Source organism: Pagrus pagrus, assembly GCF_965226575.1.
Source record: "Pagrus pagrus genome assembly, chromosome: 15".
Classification (NCBI taxonomy): Eukaryota; Metazoa; Chordata; class Actinopteri; order Spariformes; family Sparidae; genus Pagrus; species Pagrus pagrus.
Window position 1 is genome coordinate 22,894,531 of NC_140199.1, and position 27,184 is coordinate 22,921,714.

Below are 27,184 nucleotides of genomic sequence, written 5' to 3' on the forward strand. Positions count from 1 at the left end.
CGGTGATTTCTTTCGCGGTTATTAAAAGTGTTTTAAAAAATATGGTATTATATTTCAGTGAGACTTTTTTGCACAGTCACATTGTGAATCAGCGTACAAACACACTGGGGTCAGCACAACAGAGGCCTGATGGCATATTTATTAGTTAATTGGCTGTTGCAGGATACAACATTTGTTGATGTTCTTTAATTAAACTAATTACACTTCCAATGCTGTCAGGACACTTATAATCTATCCATGACAAATTAATAGTAAAGGCTGAGATTTGTTATAACTTTTCTGGAACAAGTTACGGCTCTGAGATAAATCTTTTAGCCACTTCTCTGCACGTTGAAACATCATGTGAAAAACTCACATAATGTACTTTGTGCATTTTTGGACAGAATTCAGACCAACTTTCTAAAAACACATTTTCACTTTGTCATTATAGGTTATTTTCTTAAGGAAAAATAAGGGAATTCAATCCACTTAAAGAAAATCTATAACACAAAAGTGAGGTTGTCTGAATCATTATATACATTTAACCACAGGGCTGATGCACAGTCTGAGAATGTCCTGCTCCCCTGCTCAGAAACAGACCGACACACAGCTCACACACAAAAGAAAGCGATTACGAGGTCAGTCTGTCACTACATGACTCATTTCTCTGTAATCCATCGGGGGAAATGAATCACACGAGGGTAATGGTATATTAAGTCATCCTGAAAACAACAACCTACAGCTTTTCTCTTGACATGTCTTTAAGGAGCTGAACTGAACTGAAGGCACACTGACACAACAAAACTAACTGCAGGCTTCGGCTTCTGATAAATACAATTGTTGAAGAGCAAAATATATTTTTTTATACTTTTCAGACACAAAAACAGCTTTAAAGATCTGGATTTAAATCATCTTTAAATGTATTCATGAAGACTTTTATGCAGTTAATCAACAAGAAGTCTACAGCGCCCTCAAGTGACCAGATGTGACATAACTCTTCCCAGACCAGTCTTCTGGTTTGTCTACACATTTAGACAATGATTACACATAAATATATTGTTTTATGTTTATCAGAGGGGAGAGTTTTATCACAGCTGAGTTGACAGCAGAAAAGATTTTCCATTTGTTGATGTCAACACCAAGACGCCACATCCAACACACACATACTGAGCCTTCTGGAGCTCACAAAGATGGAACAGTTTAAAAACAAACCGGTATCACCTTCAATGACACACACACACACACACATCCAAGGTGTGTGTCTACATTTTAGTATGTTTATGAACACACTACCACACACACACACACACACACGTATTTCAAGTCCATTGAGTAATGTTAGTATGTTCTTCAGGCTTTCCCCTTTCTCTTCTGCATTTTCCTCCCAGACAGCGCCCCCTTCTGGGCTCCTCTCACCATGCCCTTGAACTGGCCCTGCAGTTTGGCACGCTTCCTGTGAACACATAAAAAAAAACGTTGGCGTCCGACACTCAAATGAATCAACTCCCTGGCAGAAGCTAAATTAATCTCCATGATGACACAACATTGCTCGTACCTGCGGTTGAGCTGGTCCTTCTTCAGAGGGATGTAAGCGTAGGGATCCAGCTTCCCTTGTTTCTTCACATCTCCTTTTCCTCTCTATGAGATGAAAGAATAAGACGCTCAGATTTATAGTTTCTAACCGACAACTCCCGCAGTGTTTCTGCATGCTGTCTGACTCACCTTTGACTTGTACTCTGCCCCCATGTCATCCCTTCCTCCAAGCGGTCTGTGGATACCTGAGCCTCCAGCTGAGAAGAAAGAAAAATGTGCTTCTTAGTCTAAATTCATCAAGGACACTGTGCTTTCTAGACACGTTACAACTCCAGAACCAGGCCACATGTTAACCTGAAAAGAGCTACTGTGATCCTGAGCTGTTAAGCCCAACAGACCTTCAAAGTTTAGATTCGTTTCAGTCCTTTTTCAAGTAAAAATGTTAAGAACTGTAGTGGTTGCAGCTTCTTAAATGTAAGGATTTGCAGCTTTTCTCTGTCAATTAAAACAGTAAATGAAGAATCTTTGGGTTTTGGACTGTTAGTTGGACAAAAGGATTCATCTGAAGACGTCACTTTGGGCTCTGGGGGATTGTGTTTTGAGCATTTTTTAAAAAAAAATTGGGACATTTAGACTAAACAATTAATTGATAATGAAAATGACCAGCAGTTGCAGTCTTATAACCCAAGATTTATGCACACGCTGATTTACTAACAACTCACTGAGGACGTTTTCTCCCAGTCCTACCTTTATATTTTAGCTGTGGTTCGATGTCCATGTCCTCATCGAAGTTGTCATCCCGGAACTTCCTCTTCTGTGTCTTTTTCTAAAGATGATAAAAATAAAAAAGCAGATGATAAATAAAAACCAGCAAGTAAAAAGGAAGCAGGAAGTTACATCATTACTGTGTCACATGTAGAAGTACTCACACTCTTGACTCCAGCCTCTTCCAGGATATCTTTCATCTCTCCCTCATCTGGGGGGAAGTTAAAAGGTTATTGTCGCAGCCTTTTCAGAAGAAACTGTGTACAGGACAGCTGACTAACAGGACTTCCTCTTACCTTTGTCTTTCACATCCTCCTCGTCATCCTCTCTGATGATCAGCCGTCCGTCTGATGTCACCTTGAAGCCATGATTGACCTTGGCACTCTTTTTCATTGCCGGGTTGGTGGCTGAGAAACAACAAAAGCCATGTTAAATACCTCCACAGAATACATTCACTTTCTTTAATCTTGGCTCACAGTAACCATCTGTTACCTAGCACTCTCTGGGAAACCTTGGGATCCAGGAAGTTAAGCGGGTCATCTTCCCCTCCTTCTTTGAGCCAGGCCCGTCCTTTCTGCGGTTTGCCTGCCTTCTTCTGAGCCTTGCCGGCCTTTCCTTCGTCCTCTGACAAATCACTGTCGGACTCTGCGAGGATGTCCTCAATACTAGAGAGGAGGGGCGGAAAGGTTTTTAAGCAGGAAGTGAGGTAAATTAATGAATGAAGGCTGGGCTTTGTGTTTGGGAACAGTGGTCTACCTCTGGGTCTTCGCTTTAGGTGCCTCTTCTTCGCTCCCTGAATCTTCGTGCTGCTCTGAGGCCTGTTTCCTCCTCTTGGTGCGAGCCTCAGCCTTGCGGATGTTGGCGAGCACTTTGTGGTGTTCTGCAGGCAGCATGCTCTTCACCAGCTCAAAACTGGAAATACAGAAGATGATCAGACACAAATGCACACACCGCACATGACACTAACACGGTACAGTGAGGTAGAAAGAATGGAAACAGAAGAATGGCACAATAAGGTGGACCATGTGTCCCTCAGAGCCACAAGCTAGCAGACTGGGGTCCAGTCTATGCTTATAGTATCTTAAATAAATGTATAAAAAATAAACCTTACCCAAACTTCCTGATGAACTTAGTGAAGATGTTCTTCAGTTTGGTTCTGAAGTGCCTCCTCACGTCGTCTTTAATGCTCCCAACGCCCTCAATCTGAACACAAGCCACAGAGTCAAGTCTGGATTAAATGAGGGCACAATTATGTCTTCATAGTGGACTAGATCATCTATAATGTTAATGCCTACCATGACGGTGACATGTGACCCTAGCGTCTTGGCGTCCATGATGAAGAGGATGACCTTGATGAAGCCCAAAGAGGCCTTGACGATCTCTCTGGTACGAGATGACAGCAGCAGACAAACGTTGTGCAGCAGCTGCTCTCTGGTGGTCACCTCGATGGCGTCTGGGAGAGAAAAGACACCAGACTGAGTCCACTGATCCAAGGATACATTCAAAAACAAAGACAGGAAATTGTTGAAAGTCTCAAGCCTACCTTTATACTCGAACACCAGTCGAGTCAGCGCCAACACTGTACAGGTGATCATGGTGACGGAGCCTGTGAGTCCTGCGTACACCAGGATCATATACTGCTCCAAGGCATCTGCATCAGAGACAGATACTCAGTTAGGATTTTAAACCTCCACACCTCCACACACACACACATCAGCAGGAAGACAACTGTGTTACCTTTTGTGTTCCCACAGAATCTGATGAAGGCGTTTCCTATTTCCACCAGCAGACTGTAGGCGTTCTTACGAGCTCCGACAGCCACCTCCTTGGTACAAATAATGACCTGCAACACAGAACAACCTCATGAAGATGATAGATATCGGTACTCTCTGTATTTGTGTGTTCGCAAGCACTTATCTGTGTTTGTACCTCTGGCAGCAGAGCGGTGATAAAGTCTTTGTGTTCCTCACTGAGCTGTTTCACAATGTGGATCAGACATTTCAGTCTCGGCTGAGAGAGAGCAATAAAAACAGGAAGATACGATCAGACAGGACATTAAATCAAAGTATATAGTCCCGTCTAGTTTCTCGCTTTATTTTATTTCCCTCTACGCAGCAGTCTCACCCTCTTTGCTGGCGAAGAGGCGTTTTTCAATGTCTCGAGCAGGACCACTTTGAGCGTTTCCAAATTGGCCACGACAAACGCCCTGCACTCCTCTCTCTCTCCTCCGCACATCTCCTCCAGCACGCGATACGCCTTCTTCTGCATGCCTGGATCTTTGGTCTGAAAACAAAAGACACAACATTAACAATAAATGTTTGGATTGAGAAACATACAATACATTTAAGCCCATCGTGTGTACCCTCACCTCCAAATATGGCCTGATCAGCTCAAAGGTTTTAGTCATGGTGGCCTCGTCTACAGAGGGAGCCATGGCAACCACGAGGTCCATCATTGACAGCCTGAGAGGTAGAAGAGGACAGAAGAGTGATGGTACCGATATCTTTTCTCACACAGACAGAACTCCGGAGCGATAAATCCATATTTGTGTCCTACCGTGTGAACTCATTGGTGTCTGCGCTGCTCAGTCTGTCTGTGGCTTTTTGCAGGAAGGTGCACACCATCTGAGGATGATCGCTTGGTTAGTGAGACATCAGAAGAATCATGGCCAATGACAGTATAGTCTATTAATAATGATCGGTTCTGCATGAAAGGCGTCTCAGGGTTCATACAGCTTTTTAAGAGTAAAATTCAAGCACTTTCAAGGTGCTTAAATCACAAATTTCCATTTATCATCACATCTAAGTTGTGACTATAAATGCAATTGCGAAAAACAAAGAATTCCTTTAAACCCTCTGCAATGGATGTGTATCGTCAATTTTTTATTTTACCAGCTGTTCATATGAATTTTAATTGTATGTTTTTTGTATGTATCATGATTAATCACTTCTTGCTCATTTCAATGCCAGGAGACAACCAACAAGTTTGAAGACGAAATCATCTCATTTCAAATATTAAAAGATGTTTGGTTTACATGTGTAACTGTATAGATGAAACAACAGTTGAAATTAAGCATTTTCCAAACTTGCAATACTTTGCACAGACCCTAAAGACTAGAGGTACGACAACTCACCTCTGTTGGGGTGACAGCTAGGTAGACCTTGATGGTGTCTAGTATAGCCATCCTGTAGGTGCCGGACTCTCCAGCTGCAGGCTGCTGGCTGTACACGTTGAAGAAGATGGGCAGGAAGTTCTTGGCGAAGCGACCCATTTCTGTCTTTTCTTCCTCTAGGGACATAAAAGTGGACACGACATGGTTTTTGGAATTACTTGACTTAAATGTAAGAATTATGAGTCGCCTCTCTGTGAACTTGTGCGTCCTCCCACCAGTGGAGCAGCTCTTGTTGATGATGGTGCGCAGAGCCTGGCACACGGTGAGTCTCAGGTCGGCACGTTCGTTAATAGCCATACCGAGGACGCGGGCGATGCCTTTGAAGGATGTCAGCAGGTCCACAGGACATGTGCAGAAGCCAGGGAGCATCGTCCAGATCTGAGGGCAAAATACAGACATGCATTTCTAAACATCTCATTCACCAGAGCTCTTTACTCTGAATTCAAAGTTTCGTCAACATTGAGCTACCTGTAGCTGTAAAGTCTGGTAGACTTTGGCCTCAAGTTTCTGCCCTGCTTGCTCCAACTCTTCAGCTAAAACACAAGAACAGAGTCATTAATGCACAGAAAAAGAAGCTGTTATTGGACCTCTTTAAGCGGAGTGTCACACACTTACCTCTCTGCTTGAGTGTTGAGGCCAGAGGAAGGAAATATGTTGCAAAGAAACCGAGGTGAGTGTTCTTCACGTGATCCCGTATGACTGGGATCAGCCAGCTGCGTGGGAACTCCAAGTCGTCCCTGGAGAAAAAAAAACAACACCCAGTCAGTTAAACCACTATAATGACAAGACGACCACTGCAAAGTGTTTGTGCGTTCACTTACTCGTAGCCGGTGATGTTAAGAGGCACGGCGCCCAGCACAACTTCTGGCCCCATGCTCTCAACAGCTCCACCTACAGCCAGGTCCAACTCACCACTGAAGGGGAAGTGAGGGGTGGTGCGCAGGTCTGCCAGAGACTGCAGAGACTATCCAGGACACAAGACAACACACTCAGGAACACTGTGCTCTTTCTTTACTCACAGAGTGATCTACAAAGTTTTCCGACTATACCTTTGTCATGATGGGGTGAGCCCGTTTCCCTGCGACGCGATAGAAGCAGCCCAGGACCTGCAGCACGAATGGCCAGGAGGCATGGAAGCGATAGGACAGTCCTTCTTCTACGATGCTGGAACACACGCAGACAGCAACAATGATCATGATGAGTCGCCATGAAGTAAGCAGGACAAGACTGAGGCTAGCACTGTAAATATTTAAGGAACTTACCGAAACATTTTGCAGACATAGGAGGGGTTCCCTGCAGAGGCTGTGGCAGTGATCATGCCCATTTCCTCCATGTGAGGGGCCACACATTCAGTCAACAAAGTCTGAAACATACAACATAAATAGTCAATTAGGACCCTGAATACACAGCAAAATGAAGAATCCACCGACTCTTGTTAAATTTCCTTGTCAAGTCAAGAGGATTTACTAATTTTTTAGACTTTCCTGCCTGGAACACATTTTTAAAGATTCAATTACAATACAGAAATACCCTGAGCCGAGCAAGACTTCACAAACAAAAACATCTGACTCAGCCTGATAACGTCTTTACCTTTAGTGTATTGGCAGCTGCAGAAACCACTTGTGTGTGAGGTGATAGCAGGCAGGACATGGCGGCAGAGAAGAGGCGAGGGAGGTGACCCAAACTCAGAGAACTCTGCAAACTAAAGACACACCAACTGCTCACTCATCTGTCGAGCATTTAACATGAATACAGGAATAAATGTGCGATGCTATTGTGAGAAAGCACAGTTTATTTACCCCGACAAATGAACATGGGCTTTCTCCATGACAGCGAGCCAGGCCAGGAGAGGCTGCAGGTCGTTCTCACTGGGCAGGTAGTCATACAGAGCCTGAGAGGATGAGAATTAACTGTTAGCTTTCACGCCGCATCTTTACATTACGACTTCAGTTGAGTTTTTTTGAGTGCATTCTCTCACCGTGATGATCTGTGCGTTGAGTTCTGGTGAGAGGGTCTTGGCATTTGGCTTCCCGCTGAACAGCCGATGAAAGGCCTGCATGGCACTTGCGGTCACCAGCTGCAGCCAGAAACACAGCAGTATTAAATACCACACTTAGTACTATCCATGTAGACAAACAAAGGCATCTGGCTGCACCCATGAATGTTTCTGTGCTCTCACCACGTGGCTGAGTGTCATCACTCGCAGCAGAGTCTCACAACAGGACTTGACAGCTCCCAGAGGAAACGTCCCCATCAGCTCCTTTAGGAGACCCAGCACATGCAGTGTGGTGGTGTCCTCTTTGCTGCCTGAGGGGGGAAGAAGAGACATGACTTACTACAACTTGCTGGACATTCAAATAATTACCTGCCGTGTTTTGTGTTTTTTAACCTGTGGTCTGTATCGGGGTTTCACTGCCACAGAGGGGGAAAAAAAAACTTCTTGTGTTTTTGCACCTGAATGCACACTGTGAACTCTGTAATCTACATCCTTTGGTACAGCAAAGGTTGTGGCCACCGCCAGGGACTTATTCTGAAATGTTATTTTTAATGATGCACCAAGTTAGAGAGAGTTCCTTGTACAATGTGCAGCATGAGTTCTCTCAGAACTGCTTACATATTGAAATAAAACTGGTTTTGTAACTGATCACTAACCAAATCAGAAAGAACCGAAACCTTGTGAATCAGAATAGAATAGATTTGGGAAATCAGTGGTGATACCCATCTCTGGACAGAATCAGATACAACATTATCTTCTTCACAGAAAGAACTACTAATAATTACATATTGGTATATGTTGCCTTACCTCCTGCTTGCTCCATTTCTTTCATGCAGAACTTGGCTGTGGTCACTGCAGCTGGGTGATGGGTTGGCGCATTATCTGTGAACAGGAAGTCACTTCCTCTGAGAATGGAGCACACACCTTGCTGTGCTGCTTTACGCACCTGAGAGGAAAACAGACATAACATTTAAAAGATATAAACTTGAAACATCTAAGTTAATGTTGAAATTAACATGTTATAATCCTGAGGCCGTCACTAGTAGGCTGGTGAGACGGACCTTAGGCTTGCTGTGCACTGTGAAGCTGAGAAGGCCATGGTACGCCTGAAGAGTAGTCGGGTAAGTCCAGACAGACACATCCTGCTTCCTCAACAAGGTGGCCAGACATGACAGGATCTACAGATGCAAAAGTTAAATCAATCTTTGCTGCAGTTTAAAAAAGAACAATTAACAAACAAACGGGCTTGGAGAGAAATCTACTCACCCATCTGAGAGCTGAGGCGGTGTCAGAAGTGGCCTGTTTGGACATGATGTCCATCAGAGCTTTGGTGGTGTCCGAGAACTTGGACATGAGCACTGGAGCAGGAACCCTAGGGAGCACAATACCCCAGTCAGATTTCAAGTTACATCTAATTAGCCTTGATATGCATGGGGGGAAAAAAGTCATTAAGTCCAACCGTTTCATAACGAGGTTGAGGAGGTACGCCACTGCAGCCTGGGACTCTGCTGAATCCACAACCTCCAGGGTGGTCATCTACAAAAGGCACAAATATGCTTTACTTTTCACAAACACAAAGTTATTTGGTTCTGTTTTAGGCATTATATTAAAGAAAAGGCAGAACTTACCAGAGCGGCAAAGTATTCTGTTTCAGTCTCCTTCCCTCCTTGACCACGGATCACCTCAGTAACAGCTGCCAACACTGCACAGATCTGTGAGGCAGGTGATGTAGTTAAAACTCAGCATTTTGGATTAACCAATATATATTTGTAGTGTTGGCATCCTTGAATCAACTCCGAGAAGTGTCACAACAACTTTTCCACTTTTCTCCTGATGCAAAAGGGGGATTTTCGCAACTACTTCAGTAGTACTACTAACTATTTATTTATGGGGTATTTTTGAATACATGATCTACCATCGCCTACCTCTTTATGAGCAGCTGAGTTGGACTCCCAGTATCGCTGCACCTTCCTGAAGGTCAGGTTGGAGCAGTCCGACAGCCCGCTGAGGAAGGTACCAGAGGTCCTGTCTGAAAACGCCTCACCTGCATCCTCTTCCATACAGGCGTCTTTGCGACTGCCTCCGATCTCCAGCGGACCGACCTGCAGCTCATTGTGCAGCTTAAGGGCATCGACTGTTAGATCACTCTTTTCTGTAGGAAGAAAAAACATGATGAAGGTGACAAATTGAAGCCGTCCTACAGCACAACTGGCATGTACAAGGCAACTACAGTGCTGCCTTTACATATCTAGAAAAAGACAGTCTCGTTGTTGTTTTGGCTCTATACTCAGCACACTGAATTGACATGAAATAACCACAAAACTGGGTGCTGACTCGCAGCTTTAGGCATGTTTGAACACATCCTGCACATTCAAAGACATGGATGTAAAAGTGATCACAAACTAACAACCAAATGATCTGAAGAATGTGAACAAATAGCAGTTTTGATGTTTTATGTTTATGTGCTGTATTGCAGAGCTACATACTTAAATTAGCATCGATCCCCAGCTCATTCCGGTCCAAAAAACCCTGTGCTAGGGGTGTACATGCTAACACCCCCCAAGCTTCCAGTCTGGACCACTAGCTGCATGGCTAACTGAGCTAACAAGCTAAAGCTGCTGCAGTTAGCAGTTGCTCTGGTGATATACTACCCCCATATGTTTTGAGTATGGATTTCACAGGTGGCCATTTGTTACATATTGCACCTTTAAGTTCAAAATAACCACACATTTGTTTATTCTACTAATGTGAGCCAAAACATCTCCAAGTCTGTCTCTGGTACAGTTATAAACTCGTTGTAGCATTATTGCAAAGAGTCAGGGTGTCACCTGTATGACACCTGCAATAATGGACAGTTAATCTTAATTTGACGACACAACCTTTTGCACACAGCCACAGACACACAGTAGTTGTTATCATGTCAAAATGGAGACGTACAGTTATTTCAGGTGCCCAAAAGAAAAAGACGGAAGGCTATGAAGTCTGACAGCTCATAACTTAAATATGATAGCTGACAAACATTTAATGGCGCAACACATGAAGTTATCCTGAGCAGTCACAAGTTAAATGGCTGACGCTAGCTACTGTTAGCACTAGCCACATACCCACGTGTGGTGGGAAGCTTACCGGAGGGTCTGCTGAAATAGCGGCTTTTAGCTGCCTGCCGGTACCGACTCGTCTGCGGGTTCGAGTCGCTGCTGTGTCCTTTCTTCCACCGTTTGAGTTTGGACCCGGTCCCGGAGCGAAGTTTCCCCGATTTGACCATTTTCGGGGTTGACGAGATTCAAGTTACCCCGAGTGTCTGTGGTGCAGATGACGCTGTCGCTCATCGGATGACGTCACGGGTGTATTCACGTGTCTGAGCAGGCCTCCGTGTTGTTTCACCAGTAGGTGGCGCTGCTCAACACTAAACGACATACTAAACAGCTGAGCAGCGGTGGTAAGTAACACAGTACAGTACAGTACAGTATTTACTTAATTACTGTGCTGAACACTGATCATTTTACTGCAGAATGAGTATTTTACTCTACATTGTCTAAATACATTTTGTTTATAATACTTACATGCTTTACTTATTATATTTTAGTAAGTTTTTAATGCAGAACCTTTACTTGTATTTGAGTATTTTGTAGATTGGTATTGATAGGGGTATTGATAAGTAAATGAGATGGATACTTCTTCAACCACTGCAGCTGAGTAACTATGATCTCCTGATGCATTTGAAAGCACCTTCAATGGCTAGTGGACCTTGAATCTGGATTGTTTTGTTAGAACAGCTGTTTCCAAGGGGAAGGTAAAAGTGCTGAGCTACTGAGGTTGCACGTCCATTACCATGAACACTGTGTGTGATTCAGTTGAAAGCTCCAGAAACAACAACACATTTCTGCCTTGTGACCCCATAAAACAGGGTTTAAGTTGGTTTTATTGTAGCAGTGACCTGCGAGCAGGTTGACCACATTTTTTCCTTCTTAGATTGTGTCATTTGAAGAATTTTTAAAGGCCTGAGGAGATTTTAGTAGCCGATGTGTGACTAGAAAAAGCAGAAATTCGTCAAAGTATAATATAAAACTTTGTGTGACAGAAATATTCCTTAAACCTTCTTGTAATCCTCCAGATTTGGGACCCCTTGGTTGGGAATCATCGCTTAGGACAAGATCTAACTAAACATTTCCATAAAGACATCTTAGAATCAGGAAAGCAGAGAATGACTTTAGATTTACAATATTTATTGATAAGTTATTCAAGTACAGTGAGCATCATATTGTACATAGACTACAGTATCTTGTTTGGAGTGATGAAATAAAAAAACAGGTCACATCTCTTATTACCTTTTAGAAAGGCGCCTTCGTTACATTCCTTGCCTTTGTTGTGAATTTACAGCTGTGAGTTGAAAATGAGGTGTGCACATATTACATAACCAAACAACACATAAGGAAACTTATATTTACAATTTCCTTTTCTGCTACCCTTACCCTGCTTTTTAAAAAGCATGACAGAAATTGTATTTAAAAAAAAACAAACAAAAAAAAAACATAACAGTTTTCCCTTTTTTCGGATCCCCAGGTGAACCATATTTAGTTTCTCAATAAGCACAAGTAACACACATGACAAGGAGGAGAGGACCCATGTAAACAATAGAGCTGTGAGTTGATGTCCACACAGACAGACAGACAGACAGACAGACAGACACTGGGATGTGCATCTTAGGACTCTACTTTTAATCTAAAGTGTTTTCAGTGCTTTTCAATATTCTCACTTAATTTGGAAAAAGGAAAAAATACAAAAAGGAGCAATATAAAAGCAATAATATCTTATATAAAAATGTACATAAAATTCCACTGCAATACCAACTGGAAAATCATTCCAAGCCCTACTCCTATTCCGGCACCGCTCTCTGGCACGTCCTTTACATCTCCTTCACTGCATGGCCCTCTGTCTCAGTCCTCAGTTAGCTATGACCGGAGGGTTCATGTTGACGATCACTTGGACGACAAAGTCCTTCTGGATCTTGGCGTCTTGCAGGCGAGTCTTGTCAGTCAGGAGCTTTCCGGAGAAGAACCACCTCTGGCGGGTCACGTCGATTTCCTCCTGTTCTTCCAATTGTTTCTTGAGCTCGGCGATGGAGTCGGCCAAGCTGGCTGTCAGACGCACATCCTTTCCTGAGAAAACCGCGAGGCATAAATAGAGTTGACACAGATTTCCAAACGAGCTGTGAGACACTGAATGGCTATGAATTATACAACAGGCTCCAGCCTGGATGAGACAAGATGCAATAAAGGAGAGCTGCACAACATGGAGTTCTTTAGATTTTAATGTCATATTATAGGTCAGACCGGATGTTTCTTACCTGATGACAGTCGCACCCTCAGCTGGAACTCTTGCCTGCACGGAGGGGGCTGAGCTTGCTTTTGTGTGGATTCAGAAACTTTGCTCTCAGTGGACGTCTCGCTGATGAGGTTGACAGGCGGGGCTAAAGTGTAGGCTGGGAGCTGGTAGCGGTTGCCCAGCTCATCATAACTCTCTGTGAGAGAGCCTGCAGATGAGACAAATGACCTACATGAACAACCGTTTTCCAAAAAACCTTTCTATCAGCAACAGCAACAAACTATAACACCGATACACAACCTCTGTCTCTGCTTCCAAGAGTACGAGGTCATCACATTTACATTATATCCACCTTCATCACATTAACATCAACAACACCAGTGTCCTTCAACAGCAGATAAATATGCACGAACAGAAGTTTTTTTTTTCCCATGTAACTCTGTCATGGCTCTCTGTGCACCAATCCATTCACAGCGGTCACGCAGCACTGCGACTATTATGTAACTATTACAGCAGTAATCTCTGAACAACTGAGGCATGGCGTTCTGCAAACTGTCCTTTGACATTTGGAGAATTATTACAGTGAGTTATATATTTGTGCCGGAAGATCAAGGACATTTACAGCTTACAATTGATAGCTGGACAAAGCACATTTCCATATCTGAGAGAGAGTAATGTGTGTCTGTGTGTGTGTTCAGATGGTTTCATACCGTGTGGCAGAGTGATGCAGGCTCCATCCACTATAGCCTGTGCTAGCTCCAGGTCATTACACTCTGCAGCCAGGGCTGCTGCTCTGAGTGCGTCCCAGATCTCCTTCCGTCCATCAAAGGCCGGAGCCGTGTCCCAGAACTCGTCCCTCTTACTCCTCAGCTGGCCCTCCGTCATCGGGTACTCGCTCTTCCACTTTGGACGCTCCTTCTTGAGGGGCTCATTGCGCGCTGAAAGAAAAAGGGTCAGGGTCATGCTCTGCTCTACAGCCATGCAGACAACTTTTAGTTTTTAAAAAGATGTCAGGACGGTGTCACAGTGACACAAGTTAATTTATCCTACTGACAGAACGGGTGCAGCTAAAAGGGATTATAGGACAGTGAGACCTGGTAGTGAAGGTACTTTACCATTATCAAGAAATAAGATTTACTATATAAGAAATATTTTTGTGTCATGTAAATGTGTTGCTAATGTATGTTTTTCCCAATTTCCATTTTTTATGAGTACTTTTACTTTTGGTACTTTTAGTATAATTTGATGCTCATACTTTTATACTTTTACTGAATAAAATTGAGTGCAAGCCTTTTTCCTCGTGACAGTGTATTCCCACACTGTTGTTTTGCTACTTTCACTTAAGTAAATTATCTAAGTGCTTCTTCCACCTCTGCACTCGGTCATGTAAACACCAGCGAGGTCAGACAAGGTCAGAAAGGCTCATCTTAAGACTCCCACACTGAGGGATCGTCAGTGTTTGGCAAAAACAACCGTTGAACCTGCACAATGTGTTTACACTCCCTCGCATCAGACACATTTATCATGATTTATTTGCTCCATACAAGTAAAATAAAGCTAATTACTACTATGCACTTGACTGCTCTTTGTCTGAATCTCAACAGAACATAACCAGAGTCATTTTATACTTTCCACACTGGCATATACGCTGCACAGTGCATCAACTGTACCAACATCCCAAGAAAGTCAAACTGATTCACAGTAGGAGGGAAATCAAAGTGATTATTTATAGTGTTGTGGATTACTGCAGTGGCTAGTAACACATACATGTGTACTGACATGCGCACACACACACGAGCACGCACCAGTGGATTATAGGCAGTAATCAGTTTCCACATAACAGGATTTATCTGCCCCTATCCCATAAGGCATTGGTTGGAGCGTTAGCCAATGAAAGCCGGCAAAAACAATCAGGGACTATTACAAGTCTACAGACAAACAAACACACACCTGCTGCAAATTACTGACAGAGGATCACATGTTGGAACGGTTTAACTTTTATTCCTCTATCTTATATAAGATGCAAAATGTTTCACACCAAGAACAAACGTCAGCATTTGTTTACTAAGTTTGGCACGAGGTGGGATTTGCATCACACAGTATACACAGATTTAAATAATTGTCTATGTTGTTAACAATGCAGGTGACTACATAATGACTAATGTAACACCGTGAGCCAGTTTGGATTTATCCACAGTGTTATTGTATGTGTGCCTGCATACATATTCATTCAGAAATACAGGTTTTATACTTTACATGTCATGCATTAGTAATAAAGGGCAACATTTTAATATGAAATCAACTTGTTTACATTTCTAAAGCCATAATTAACATACAGCAGAAGTCTGGATGAAGAAACTGGTGTCAAAATTATACTCTACACTTACGCCAGTGTCTGTGATATCATTGTGTTAAAGAATATTCTATTCTACAGTTGCTTTAAGCCTTTGTGTTGCAGCTGCATAGTTACAATTAGCATGACAGCCAATTAGATACAAATACCACGGTTATCTATAATCCTGACGGACAACATGACTGACTTAGATAATTGCAAGCTGTTCTGATCTGTTGTGGTGTAAAAGGAACTCAAGGTAAGTATGCAACGTAGAGTTTAGAGTGAGACATTTTAGGTCATTATCATAGCACATCACACACTGAACCTCAAACAAAAAATACTGTGTGGACCGTTTTGGTTTGGTTTTGTGCTTACTAGAATGAGAGTAGTACACTTAGTAGTCACTTCAGTAGTAAGTCAGTGAGCCAGACTGTTTGTGTACAGTGGAGAGTGAGTGAACGGAGAGATCAGCTCTGATAGTGTCCTCAGCTGTAAGCCTACAGTACCTGGAAACCTCAGCTTAGCCATTTCAAATGAAGTCAGTGGATCAAGTTTGTTTCCCCCCTTGAGGTTAAACATTCCCAATGGATGGAAAAACTACTGATTGAGTTTCTGTTATGTCAATAAAAGTGTTATTTTTGGACTATTATTTCTCTTAGTGCACCATTAATGACTACTACTACTAGTAGTAGTGGTTTTTATAGAGGTATTCGTAGTATTTCCGTGTTCGGCACGGTGTTTATAAGCAGCATAAATACTCTTATTACTGTCCACTGCAACCCAAACTAAGTTGAATTATTCTCAAGTCTCCATCAAAGTGAGATCTGTGTTCTCCGTGACTGAATGGATCTGAGAAGAAGCATCATGGTGGATGTTGTTATGACCTCTTTCTGTTTGTTTTTCCTGTACTGTACATTTGTTTGTTACACAAATGCACATAAAAGCAAGCAAGCTTGACTCCAACATCAGTGATAGAATGTGACAAAGTACATTTACTCAAGTACTGTATTTACATACAATTTTGAGGTATTTATACTTTAAGTATTTCCATTTTCTGCTACTTTGTACTTCCACTCCCCTACATCTTGGAGGCAAACATTGTACTTTTGACTCCTCTACATTTACTTGATCATTTAAGTTACAGGTTACTTTACAGATTGCATGCTGCATCAGAGTCCAGGTAGCATGAATTTATTTTATTGGCGACTGGATAAAAAAAACGCATAATTGAAAAAATGCTGAATATCTCAATATGTTGTTCTTGTTTTTTTTTTTAGATATGAGTAATTTACCTTTACTTTTGATACTTCTGTATATTTATTGTCAGAAAAAATATTTTTGATATTTAAGTTAATTCAATATTAGATATTCTACGACTTTTTAAGCACTATTAGTATGGGTGACTTTCACTGTAACCAAAACAAGATTTTAGCATGTTGTCTTTTGTCTATTAGCCTACTTTTGGCTACTTTTTTTTTTCAAAATTGCTCAACATACACAAACACCTCTGAGACAAAGTACAGCACAAAAGAATTTCATTCAACCCACACAAAAATCTCTACTTACTCCTCAGAAAAACACACTTGAAGGGTGTGTCTGGACCGTGATAGTAGTTGTATTCCCTGGAGTTTGGCACTCCCATAGCTGTGTGTTCCCCGAGGTTTGATGTGAATCAGTTAAAAGTCCGCATTCATGAGCTACAGATGCTGACCCAGACGAAGAGTCTAAACAGCCTGCTGCAACAACCGAAGAGACAGCCACCTGGTCGTGTTTTCCTCGATGTGCAGCCTCAGATTGAGAGTCAGAGCAGAGTGAACCGTCGTGACACTTCCCCAGTTCCTTAAAAGTGACCAAACTGCCTCTGCTTGTTATATCCCTTTTAATGGCAACCACTTCACAACCCCAAAATACAGCTGGATCAATTCATGGAAAGAGCTTCAGTTTATGGGGAGAGTAAGGTGAGTGTCCGAGCCAGAAGGTGGCTTCTTTACACAAGAGGACTAATCCTATCAGCGCTATTTAGAGACAGGATAGAAATACCCAAAGGCAACATGCTAAACCTATTAACGGACAATAAACCCCTGTCAGACTTGAAGGAGAAGCTACTCTATTTTTGTGAGCTGCCTCTAACAGGTGACTGTTTTATTTCTTCACAGAGGCTCTGCTATTTATACCAGTAAACACAAATCTGCCTCTCAGATTCATGTAACATGAAATCAGAGGTCATGTCTGTCTCGCAGGTAAATACATCCTCCGTGCAGGTTCGACGTGAGGCAAGTCATGCACCAAGTGGGTCAAGCTTTGATATGAACACTTTGTGCATCTGCTCGATACATAATGCATGGCGATCCAGCTGAGTGCACAGGCGCCTTTTTGTCCGCAAAGGAATGGATCGACCTGTGTTTATATGAAACACTGTCCTGCCGGGGCAGGTCCTCAGCACAGATTAGACACATGACTAAGCCCTGACTGTCGAGACTGAGAAAGACGCACATGCATCAGGGGTGCCGCTATGAATCCTGGGTGGCGATATGCACGTATGTGTATCTCTTTGTAAGGAACATTGTGAACATGTCCGTTGTCCTGATATAATTATGTGTCAGATATATGGACTCATATTCTCACCACCTTTCATCTCACTTGGAACAGCTCGCTCTGCAACAATAAATGTGTAGAAACCACCTTATTCTCAGTTTCAGGACATCTTCTCTGATGCTTCTATGCATCCATAAAAAAAAAACACCCAGCTTTCCAGCTTCTTACCTCCACGTTTTTTGCTCCTTGTCGAGCTCCGGGCACTCCCTTGTCCATCCATCCTGCTCCTCCCCACACAGCCTCCCATCACTGTCCCTGCACCCCACACCCAGGAGAGAAATCATCAGTCTACATGTGCCACATATTAAAGTACAGATGTTTTTAAAAAATAAATGCAGATGTGATGGAGAGAGTTAATGGTGACGTCAAGTGGTGTGCCTTATAGGAGCAGCATCATCAGGGAATAATGACAGCTCAGCACTCCTTGTTCCTGTGAGGTCAGACAAGCTGCGATGTTTACGTCACGTGTACTGCCAGCTGACGGGGACACGCGCCTTCACCTCATGCCACCGCTGCTCTGCTCTCCCCATTCACATTGAAATATACATGTCTGTGCACTATGACACCTCGTGCGATCTATTTTTAATTCAAATCATGCACCTCCGATGGGATTCAATTAATTTGCAGTCTCAATAATAAAAAGCGTTTTGCTTTACCAGTATTCAAAATAAACTAAATCACTTTGCCTACCGGAAATCCAGTCTGCTAAATTATGCATTCGCCTGCAGTTTGCTTGCCACATCCGAACTTGCTCCTGAGTGAAGTTATCAGTGGATCCCGAAGCGTCGATCGGCAGGAGGGAGATGCGAGTCAGCAGGTTGACAGACACAGACTGGGAGCCGTGTGTCGGTGCAGGTTCTGGAGGGCTGCTGACCGGTTCGGCCCCTGCAGAGCCTCCAGGAAGTCTCAACAGCTTCTCCTCAAAAACACTGCAATCAATATCCGCTTCCCCCCCGAATCATAATGGATGGAGCTCACCAGCACAAGCCGTCTGCACTGATCTAGAATTAAAGCCTTATCACTCTGCACGCATGCGCAGTTAGATACAGTTGGTCTGTCCCGCGTCAAGCTCAGCGGAGTAAGAGAAATCACCCCTCCAGAATAAAATGTGCTGATTTGAAATGATTAACAGTTAAGTTTCCAAACAAGCAGAGGATTAGAGCAGTAAAAACAGTCATTACGATAGACTTGGTTTAATAACAGAAGTGCCGTGGGGGTATTGTGCAAAACATGTTTGTATGCAGCAACAGGGATTTTAGTCTGAAAGGCAAGGCGGAAGTTGCTAATCTTTTAAGTTTAGCTTGACGTGTACCCACTGCCAAAGTGCATCTTAGCCTTTTTTTCTTTTTTCTTTTTAAATCTGGTATTTGCAATCAAACACACACCTGGAGTTTTATTCATACTACTTAAACATGAAGAAACCAACTGTTTTTGATGGTTTCCTTCTCTTTCTATAAATGTTGAACAAAAAAAACACTTTTATAATGTTAGTACTTAGTTATTTCCAGTTTTATTGGAATAAAACTGTTTGTAAACAGCCTAATACACTGCAAAACTTAAAAATATGTTCAAGAAAAATAAATTCAACTTAACTCTGAAGTTTAAATGTATATTGGATTATGTTGTCTCCCTGTCTGGCAACAAGTAGATCCCATCCATTTAGTCTTGGCAAACTACAGGCTTAACTAGTAACTTCATTGGCTTACCAATTGATATGTCTGTGTGCGTTTATAGTATATGCAAGTTAAGGTAAAAACAGAAACACCTCACAATAATAATAACTGCTTCAGTTGCCAAAGTGTGTGTGGTTGAATACTTTGCTACCATCTGCAGCCAACTGAACTTGCTAAATTTGATCCTGGTCCTCATGACAACAGTGACCTATGGACATATTTGCACCATACACATTATGCATTGCTTTGTCCATTATAAATGTATGTATAAGTATTCACCCTAGCATGTCCCTCTGAATGACTGCTTATTCAATCACAACAACACTTGCTGGTAAAAGAAATTGAGAAAAACTATTAACTGTGGAGTGCAACACATCAACATACCAACTGGAAATGGTCAAAATTAATTTTTACTATGCAGTTTTAATACTCTAATATAAACTGAATTGCTAAAATTATTTCAAAAACGCAGGATTCTATTGTTTTTTTAGTCAACTTTTGGTCAATTATTCATATTCTCTCAACATACTGCAAAGCGTCTGACTAAACCCACACATTGAGCATTGACATCTGCTGGAAGACTGAATGTTGACAGGTCTGTGTGAGAGTGTGAGTGTGTGTGTGTCTGTGTCAGACACAGTGGGAGGATCTGATGAGCAGTGGCTGGGCGAATGAGTGAGGGCAGAAATCTGTTATCATCCTTTAATCTCTTCAGTCTTTATCTGACAAACTCTTTCTCTTGCTCTTTAACTGACAAGATCAACATCATTTTTTAATTATCTGCTAATCAAAGCATTAAATGCAAACTGTTAAATATTTGTCATTGATTAGTGAGATTTTACTCCAAGTGGAGGGAAACCTTTCATATCTCCTCATGCTCGTTTTTTGCTTTTATCTCGATGCATTTCCACTACTGTAGCTGCTTGTTTTTATGATGTAATATATTCATATGAATCTGCAGATCAAATCTGGTCACATCTCAATTAATCCTTCGCTACTAGCAGCATGTCTGTCTGCGTAAGCAGCACTGTGACATAACACTGGAGCTGCTCAGTATGGTAAAGTAATCCTGCATGGGCAAAAATAAATAATTAATAAAACGAATATCATGATATTTAAACCTTTTAAGAAGTTTGATGTTTCAAAGGAGTCTGTGCATGGGTAAAACCAGTGAATGAACATCTTTAGTAATAAGTGACCACTCAGTGAGACCATTTTAATAAAGCAATTTATAAAGATTTATTAACTTAACAGGTACAAAATTCAGATAAATAATAACATTATCAACTTTCTGTAGTTTTCCTTTAAAGTTTGTTTCAGATGATAATATTGGACTGGATTCTGGGAGGTGGAGGTCTTGGGAGGAACAATTCTTTGTTTCTTTTTTTGTTGCTTGTGTAGAACAAGCAGATAGTTTGCGTTTAAAAAAACTTATTCTAAAAGGTACTTCAGTCCAATAATATGTCAGTCAGTTCATGTGGCTTATAAAAAAATATCAAACCCATCATTAGCTCAGATTCGAGCAAGACCCGTTTGTGATTCAAAGTAAAACCCAGTAGAGAACAAAACCATCCAAAAATGTAGACTGTTGAGCCATGAGCGATGCCACAGCAGCACGTTTTTGAGGTATTTGAGGTCGACATGACCCCATTTTTCAGCTGTATGCAGCCACCACGCTTGGATCCTTTAAGCCAACCAGAGTGGGTTGGAGACTGCTGTAACTAGGCGACAGATATGCCTAAATAGAGTGTGTCATACAGGCATTAAGTCCTTTTTAACTGGGAAGAAGTCCCACGTCAAACCATCACTGTGTGGGGTGTGTCCAGAGGGAAGGAGAACACGTGTCAGCCAGTGACTAAAGAGAGATGATAAAGCAAAACAGGAATTACAGAGAAATACATGGCAGCATTGATCATATATGACACATGGGTGCCTGAACAGAAAATCATAACAGACATCGGACAAACACACCTTCTCTTCTCCACGCCTAAGAAGACTTTCCAGTTATTCAGCCTGCCGTAGTGATAAGGGTTTCTGTATACCTGGTGGAACGTTTAAGGAAGAAAAAAGAAGCAATTAAAAACAATTAAAGGTCACTGTTATTTAATTGAGGGTTGTGTCTTATATTAAATGATCTCCCTTAAATTACCACCCCATTAATTATTTAAACATTTGAAACATTTAACATCCTTACCCTTCCTCGTTTGGCCAGCCGCTGTGTTTCTTTGCAGTTGATGTGTCTTTCTATGCTGGTCTCTCCTCTGGATATGAGAACTGCGTGCCAAAGAGTCAGAGCTCCCAGAGCCACTCCCACAGTACTAAAAGAACAAAATGTTTTTTTATTTGATCTGCTGCCAAGAAAATAAAAGACACCGATCCCCATTCTTCTACATATACTGACAGCAACCGCTGTGTAATTTATAGATCACTTTGTTTGGGGTTGGTATGGAATACATCAGTGCGCTTAATTTTTTTACCGACAGGAAATGATAAAAGACTTCTCTTGATCAGATTGTGAATACCTCTGTCAGTCATACTCGACAAGAAGGAAGCTAAAACAAACATATAGTTTTATTAGTTTCCTCTCCCTGGAGCAGTTTAGCCACCATCCACAAGCTCCTTGGTTTCTTTGTGCATTGCTTTGTGAGACAGTAGTCAAGGTTTGTGCACCATTTTAAAAGGAAGGAAGCACCTTTATAGCACTTTAAAAAGGTAGCTAAACCAAATAAATGCCCAGATTCTCAAAGCCTTCACTTATAAATTGTTACTATAAATAAAAAAACAGAATTCCATTATATCCACAGCCACAGTAATTTTGTTTATTTTACCAGCAGGTCATTAACTTTGTCTGTTTGTTTTGACCATGATAATTTAAAGGGTAACTCCATCTCTCTCAACCAGTTTTACACATTAAAGTGTGTTTACAGGTCTTGCGAGGTGTACTACTGCATTTGTGAACAAAGTAGAATAAAACCTTTTGTGGCTCCAGAGGAAGCTGCATGTAATCCGATAAATTACCTGCGCTGATGTCACTCAGTGGCTAGGTTGCATCATGGGTAATGTAGGTGCCAGATTTAAAAAAGGAAGAAGAATGTGTGGAATAAAAAAATGCGATATTTCTATTTTTTTTTTTTTGAGTTATGGGAGTGCAATGCTAGACCAGGTTTTCAAAACCTGGTGCCTACATTAGCCACAATGCAACTTACCCACTGAGTGACATCACTGAAGGCAATTTATCAGATTACATGCAGCTTCATGTCTAAATTCAAGCTTATTCATAACTTTGAAAAACATAGCAGTCAAAACTAGAATGGCACTTTGTTGAGCGCATACCTCCGCCAAGCCCCAACAGTCTCTCACTCATGGATACCAGCCACCGGCTGATTTTTTTCTTCAACGAAAATGTTGAAAAATGCCCGATTTCGCAAAAGTTAATGTGGTCTATTCTGGAACTTTCATTCAAACCTTTCAGTAGTTCTTGTGTAATACTGTGGACCAACCAACCAATAGACACTGGTGTAAACATAACCTCCTTGGTGAAGGTGATTAAATGCTGTCCAAAACTTAAAAACGTTACAAATTCTGAATAGTGTCCATCAACAGCACACTCAAAAATTAAGCAGATTTAGGATGCATACTGATATCTTTGAGTATACTTAATTTTACCAATTTCCAAGTATGAACATGCTACAAAAAAAACCCTGCTTTGGATTGCTTGGCATGGTCCTACGTATAACAGGTGGGAACATGCATTTCTTACCTGGTTAGCACCCACATGTAGATGATGCTCTTGTGAATCATCTTATCCCTAAAGGTGTACGGAGGTGCAGGTGTCTGATAGTTGGTCTAAAAAGAGCACATATTGCATAACTAACAGATAAAAAAGATCACAGAAGCTTAATCATGTTATCGTGTGTTAATGTTTGAAACTGTACCTGGCCCGGGGGGAGAAGCCCTATTAGTACTCCCATCCCTGTCACCGGTACGCCTGGCTTCTCCGTGTCCAAATGCTTAAAGCGCTAATGGAACAGCCCGCGTACACAAACCCGAGTGTAAAAGACAGAAACAAGGCAGTGTCAGTCAGGAACAGTTAAGCCCCACAGAGAAAGACACCAGGCATGAAGGAAAAGGGAGGGTCAAAACCTAACAAGCATACTAGGACACAAACACCAAGCAGATTAGCAACAGCTTTCCAACAATGTAAGTCTGAGAATCTCACCTCAAGGGCATTGTACGCATCTAGGAACAGGTTTCTGCCGCTGACGCTACAGTAGACACAGCCCAAGGTCATGAAGAGGCAGAAGGAGAAGAAGTAGCGGTGATTAAAGTGACCCACACAGTTATTCAACCAGGCTGAGGTGCTGATGTTGAGGAAAAAGAAGCATCTCTTCGTAGTTTGTTATGTTATTTTTTTTTACATCATGTCATTTCTGATGGTACAAACAATATCTGAAATCATGTTGGCACAAAGGATACGACAATGATGGTCCATTTTCAGAATGCACCTGCAATGGAAGAAAAAAAAAAATCAGTCTGATACTTTGACAGACAACTTTGCAAGCCTAGACAAAAACAGGTTGGCTCCTGTATTACTTGTGGTGCTATTCATCAAAATACATTGTTTTGATGTGAGTTGCTGAGTTTTTGAGACATCAGCTGTAGAGAAGTCCGCCTTCTCTTGAATATAATGTAGATGGCACTCAGCTTGTAGTGCTCAAAGCACCAAAAATATACATTCAAAAAAACTCAACAGCAATGCCTCTCTGCAGAAATCATGATGCGGTTACTCAAGATAATGCACAGACCTTGTTGTGCGCAGGAACTATTTTCTTTCTACTGAACTACAGCCACCAACCATGGTGTGCAGAAGGAAGCATGCATCGACTGATGGTTGACAAGCTAGTTAACTAAGCCGACTAAGTCAGCAAATGTTACAGCTCAGCCAAGGAGGACAGCGTTAATGTTTACATTCTGTGTTGTCATGAGCCCGAGCCTCTAATTGATGATTAGATGAACACTTCTTTCCTAACCCTGCACGGTGATATGGTTGGCGGGTGTAGTTCAGTAGAAGAGACATTAATGTTGAGTTTTTCAAAAAATTGTATTTATTTTTTCATTATATTGGAGAGAAGGCAGACATCTTTACCGTCAGTGCCTCGATGCTCAAACAAAAACAATAGATGGATAGATAGCACTACAGTATGAGGAAAAATCTGTATTTTTTAATTGGGGGTGAACTGTCCCTTTAAGCAGTAAGTAGGATATTGGTCAATCAAGACATTTTTTTAGTCAGTGATGGGTTTTTTTTATGTTTTTTTGTGGATATTGAGCTATTTGAAATTAGCATAAAATAATTGTCACTTCTCTAATATAATCATCTGCCTTCATCTGCAGAGGGGCAGCAGTTACAGAGTGTTCGGTCAAATTAACCAGCTAATTAGTAAAAGTAATCCTCAGAATTTCTTTTGTTAAGCAGCAGCCCCTTTGCCATTCGTCATTACCTCTTGCAAAAGTTTGGAAGTTTGAAATTCAACAACAGTAGGTTTTTTTTTTCTTTTTTACCACAAGTGGCAGATGTACCCCAAAGACAAACCAGTCATCTAAGGAAATACAGAAATGAGGAAATACTGCTCTGACTCACCTGTTACAGATACCACAGTGGTGTGTTCTTGCTGGTTTGGGCATGATGCACTTCTTGCAGACTGCCACAAATGGCATGTCATTTTTTTCCTAAATGAAAGAAGACGTTTTTGTTAGATTTTAAAATGTAAGTTTAATCCAAGCCCGGACTAGTAAAGCCATTTATGGTTCTGCAGAAAAGCATAGTCGATGTCTTACTGTAGGTGGATACCCAGGGGAAGTCTTGGTGGCCTTGTAGTAATGGAAAACGATCATGACGAGGTTCCAATGTCCATAACAAATGTGCCAAGCAATCCATGCAGGGGAGTATGTATTGAGGACCAGAGGCAGTAGGACGATGTAGCATATCGCCAGGATGGAGCTGGTCAGTATCACCACCAGACAAACAAAGACCTGCCGCACAAAGACAGAGGAGACATTTTTTCAGAGAAAAAACTTAAAAACTTGTGTGACTAATAAAACCACACGTACAAACACACACTCACCGTGCCAAACCAGCGAGTAATATAATCCACAGTCCAAAACACCGGTTCAAAGACCGAGTCGAAAACCACATCCGAGTCCGTGAGGGAGTTAAAGCAAAGTGACTGCACCACCACGCTCATGTAGGCCCACAATTCCCTCATCCACATGGGAAGTCTGCTCCTTCCTCTCTTGATGCATGGCCGTAACCGCACACAGCGCAGCAGGTGGAGCACTGAGTTGGGACACCACCGCATCCTGCATCTGTGATATGCACACACCTTTGAAGAAAATTACATGATAATGAACAACAATAGACCCTCACAGCCTTATGTCAAGTTGAAGTAAAAAAAACATAGCCCTGTCTTGATAACTTTAAATGCATGGTGGAATGACCTGAGACAATTATTTCATTTAGTTGTGAACTATTTAATTCATCGCCAACACTTCTGATAATCTATTAATTGGTCAGAGTAATTTTTTATTTAAGTAAAAAGAGGTCAAAAAGAATCTGGAGTCCAACTTCTTAAGTGTGAAAATCTTCTGCTTTATTTACTCCTCTGTGACAGCATGTCTTTGGGTTGCGGACAGAACAAGACATTTGCTGAAATGTCATCTTAGGCTTTGGAAAACACTGATCAACACTTTTCACCATTTTCTGACCCAACAATCAACAAAAAAGGACATGGAACATTATTCACATAATTCAGTGTAGGGCTGCAACTAATAATGATTTTCATTACCACACAATCTGTTAAATATTTATGCAATTAAAAAAGTGTAAAAAAAAAAAATAGTCAAAAATGTCACATAAGACACAGAAAAGCAGCATGTTCTTCCGAATAGGAAACTGTAAACTGACAATCTTTGCAATTTTAGCTTGAAATTGAGTTAAGCAATTAATCGATTATCAGAATAGTTGCAACTTCATTTTCTGTTGATCGACTAATCATTGCCACTCTCATCCAGACACTTACCCAACGGTGGATCTAGAGCCAGTCAGCTTGTTGTTTTTAACAGATAAGTTGTTTATATAACTCCTCACATCAGTCTGTGACACTGACACTATAGCTGCATCTGTCGTGCTGCAGTTTAAAGGTGTAGAATAGCAAACCTGCGCATCCGTTGGTCATAAAATAGAAAAATGGGGTGTGAAAAGGGCTGGCTGCTAAACTAGACACAGGTATGCCCAAGACCAAGCCTTGCTTTGCTGCATTCCAGACGGGGTGGCGTCAGGGTGGAGGCTTTTACCTGAAGTGACAGGGGCAGTGGTCTGGTGTGGTACTGACTTATGGCAGCAGCAGCAGCAGCAGCATTCAGCTTCACTCCATCAGGTAATGTCAGGCTATTTAAAGACCATTACGAGGCAAATTAGCTGAGCTGTCGCCTCAAGAGAGCCCCCAACATTACATTTGTCCACACCACACAGAGCTGTGGGCAGTGCCACGGTGTCCTAACGCTCCCAAATCCCTTTTGTTTGGATGTCACACAGTGTTTTCCTATTCAAAACCCCGACGCGGTGTGCTGCGTTTTCATTTTTATACACACTTCAGATTTATTTTAGGGAATACTCACTGTTCTATGAAGGCAGGAACACTGCCGAAATCTCCCCTCTCGTCGACATTTTCAAAAGGGAGGCAAAAACGGGATTATTGCCACATATCAACGGAGAGGAGCAGGATCAGGGACCTTCTGTGACAGTTAACAGA

At 41.8% G+C, this 27,184-nt stretch overlaps 3 protein-coding genes across 4 annotated transcripts; all 3 read right to left on the minus strand.

The window, feature by feature from the left end:
• Positions 1-110: 110 nt before the first annotated feature.
• Positions 111-10,763, minus strand: rrp12 (ribosomal RNA processing 12 homolog). Its single transcript, XM_084375734.1, has 34 exons — positions 10,572-10,763; positions 9,371-9,597; positions 9,074-9,157; positions 8,905-8,981; positions 8,712-8,817; positions 8,507-8,623; positions 8,253-8,391; positions 7,629-7,756; positions 7,428-7,526; positions 7,249-7,340; positions 7,040-7,151; positions 6,712-6,812; positions 6,499-6,613; positions 6,271-6,413; positions 6,065-6,186; positions 5,918-5,982; positions 5,665-5,827; positions 5,411-5,565; positions 4,834-4,901; positions 4,646-4,739; positions 4,402-4,560; positions 4,207-4,287; positions 4,015-4,120; positions 3,821-3,928; positions 3,573-3,730; positions 3,389-3,480; positions 3,034-3,189; positions 2,770-2,942; positions 2,574-2,684; positions 2,442-2,488; positions 2,260-2,338; positions 1,702-1,769; positions 1,535-1,617; positions 111-1,432 (listed from the first exon to the last, which is right to left on the minus strand). Exons 1-34 carry the CDS (start codon positions 10,708-10,710, stop codon positions 1,330-1,332), a joined length of 3,870 nt encoding a protein of 1,289 aa, XP_084231860.1. The 5' UTR covers positions 10,711-10,763; the 3' UTR covers positions 111-1,329.
• Positions 10,764-11,660: 897 nt separating this feature from the next.
• ubtd1a (ubiquitin domain containing 1a) lies at positions 11,661-18,688 on the minus strand. Of its 2 annotated transcripts, XM_084375151.1 has the most exons (5): positions 18,391-18,688; positions 17,869-17,955; positions 13,481-13,708; positions 12,793-12,978; positions 11,661-12,604 (listed from the first exon to the last, which is right to left on the minus strand). In XM_084375151.1, exons 1-5 carry the CDS (start codon positions 18,440-18,442, stop codon positions 12,390-12,392), a joined length of 768 nt encoding a protein of 255 aa, XP_084231277.1. In that variant the 5' UTR covers positions 18,443-18,688; the 3' UTR covers positions 11,661-12,389. The 2 variants fall into 2 exon arrangements, with proteins under 2 accessions (XP_084231277.1, XP_084231278.1); XM_084375152.1 differs by lacking the exons at positions 17,869-17,955; positions 18,391-18,688 and adding an exon at positions 16,672-16,898.
• A 1,896-nt stretch (positions 18,689-20,584) lies between these two features.
• Positions 20,585-27,184, minus strand: zdhhc16a (zDHHC palmitoyltransferase 16a). The gene is made up of 11 exons (XM_084375257.1): positions 27,051-27,184; positions 25,499-25,756; positions 25,212-25,406; positions 25,015-25,103; positions 23,850-23,878; positions 23,593-23,726; positions 23,309-23,392; positions 23,134-23,219; positions 21,568-21,691; positions 21,345-21,415; positions 20,585-21,228 (listed from the first exon to the last, which is right to left on the minus strand). Exons 2-11 carry the CDS (start codon positions 25,730-25,732, stop codon positions 21,126-21,128), a joined length of 1,149 nt encoding a protein of 382 aa, XP_084231383.1. The 5' UTR covers positions 25,733-25,756; positions 27,051-27,184; the 3' UTR covers positions 20,585-21,125.

Coding starts and splice junctions, on each gene's coding strand:
- ubtd1a (XM_084375151.1), bottom strand. CDS start 18,442: ATGTGGCAAGCAAACTGCAGGCGAATGCATAATTTAGCAGACTGGATT. Junction 13,709..17,868: donor AAGGAGCAAAAAACGTGGAG/GTAAGAAGCTGG, acceptor TTTTTCTTTCAG/CGCGCAATGAGCCCCTCAAG. Junction 12,979..13,480: donor CTGCATCACTCTGCCACACG/GTATGAAACCAT, acceptor TCTCATCTGCAG/GCTCTCTCACAGAGAGTTAT.
- rrp12 (XM_084375734.1), bottom strand. CDS start 10,710: ATGGTCAAATCGGGGAAACTTCGCTCCGGGACCGGGTCCAAACTCAAA. Junction 3,929..4,014: donor ATTCTGTGGGAACACAAAAG/GTAACACAGTTG, acceptor TCTCTGATGCAG/ATGCCTTGGAGCAGTATATG. Junction 3,731..3,820: donor ACTGGTGTTCGAGTATAAAG/GTAGGCTTGAGA, acceptor TTTCTCTCCCAG/ACGCCATCGAGGTGACCACC.
- zdhhc16a (XM_084375257.1), bottom strand. CDS start 25,732: ATGCGGTGGTGTCCCAACTCAGTGCTCCACCTGCTGCGCTGTGTGCGG. Junction 25,407..25,498: donor TTACTCGCTGGTTTGGCACG/GTGAGTGTGTGT, acceptor TTTGTGCGGCAG/GTCTTTGTTTGTCTGGTGGT. Junction 21,416..21,567: donor GGCTGGCCAAACGAGGAAGG/GTAAGGATGTTA, acceptor ACGTTCCACCAG/GTATACAGAAACCCTTATCA.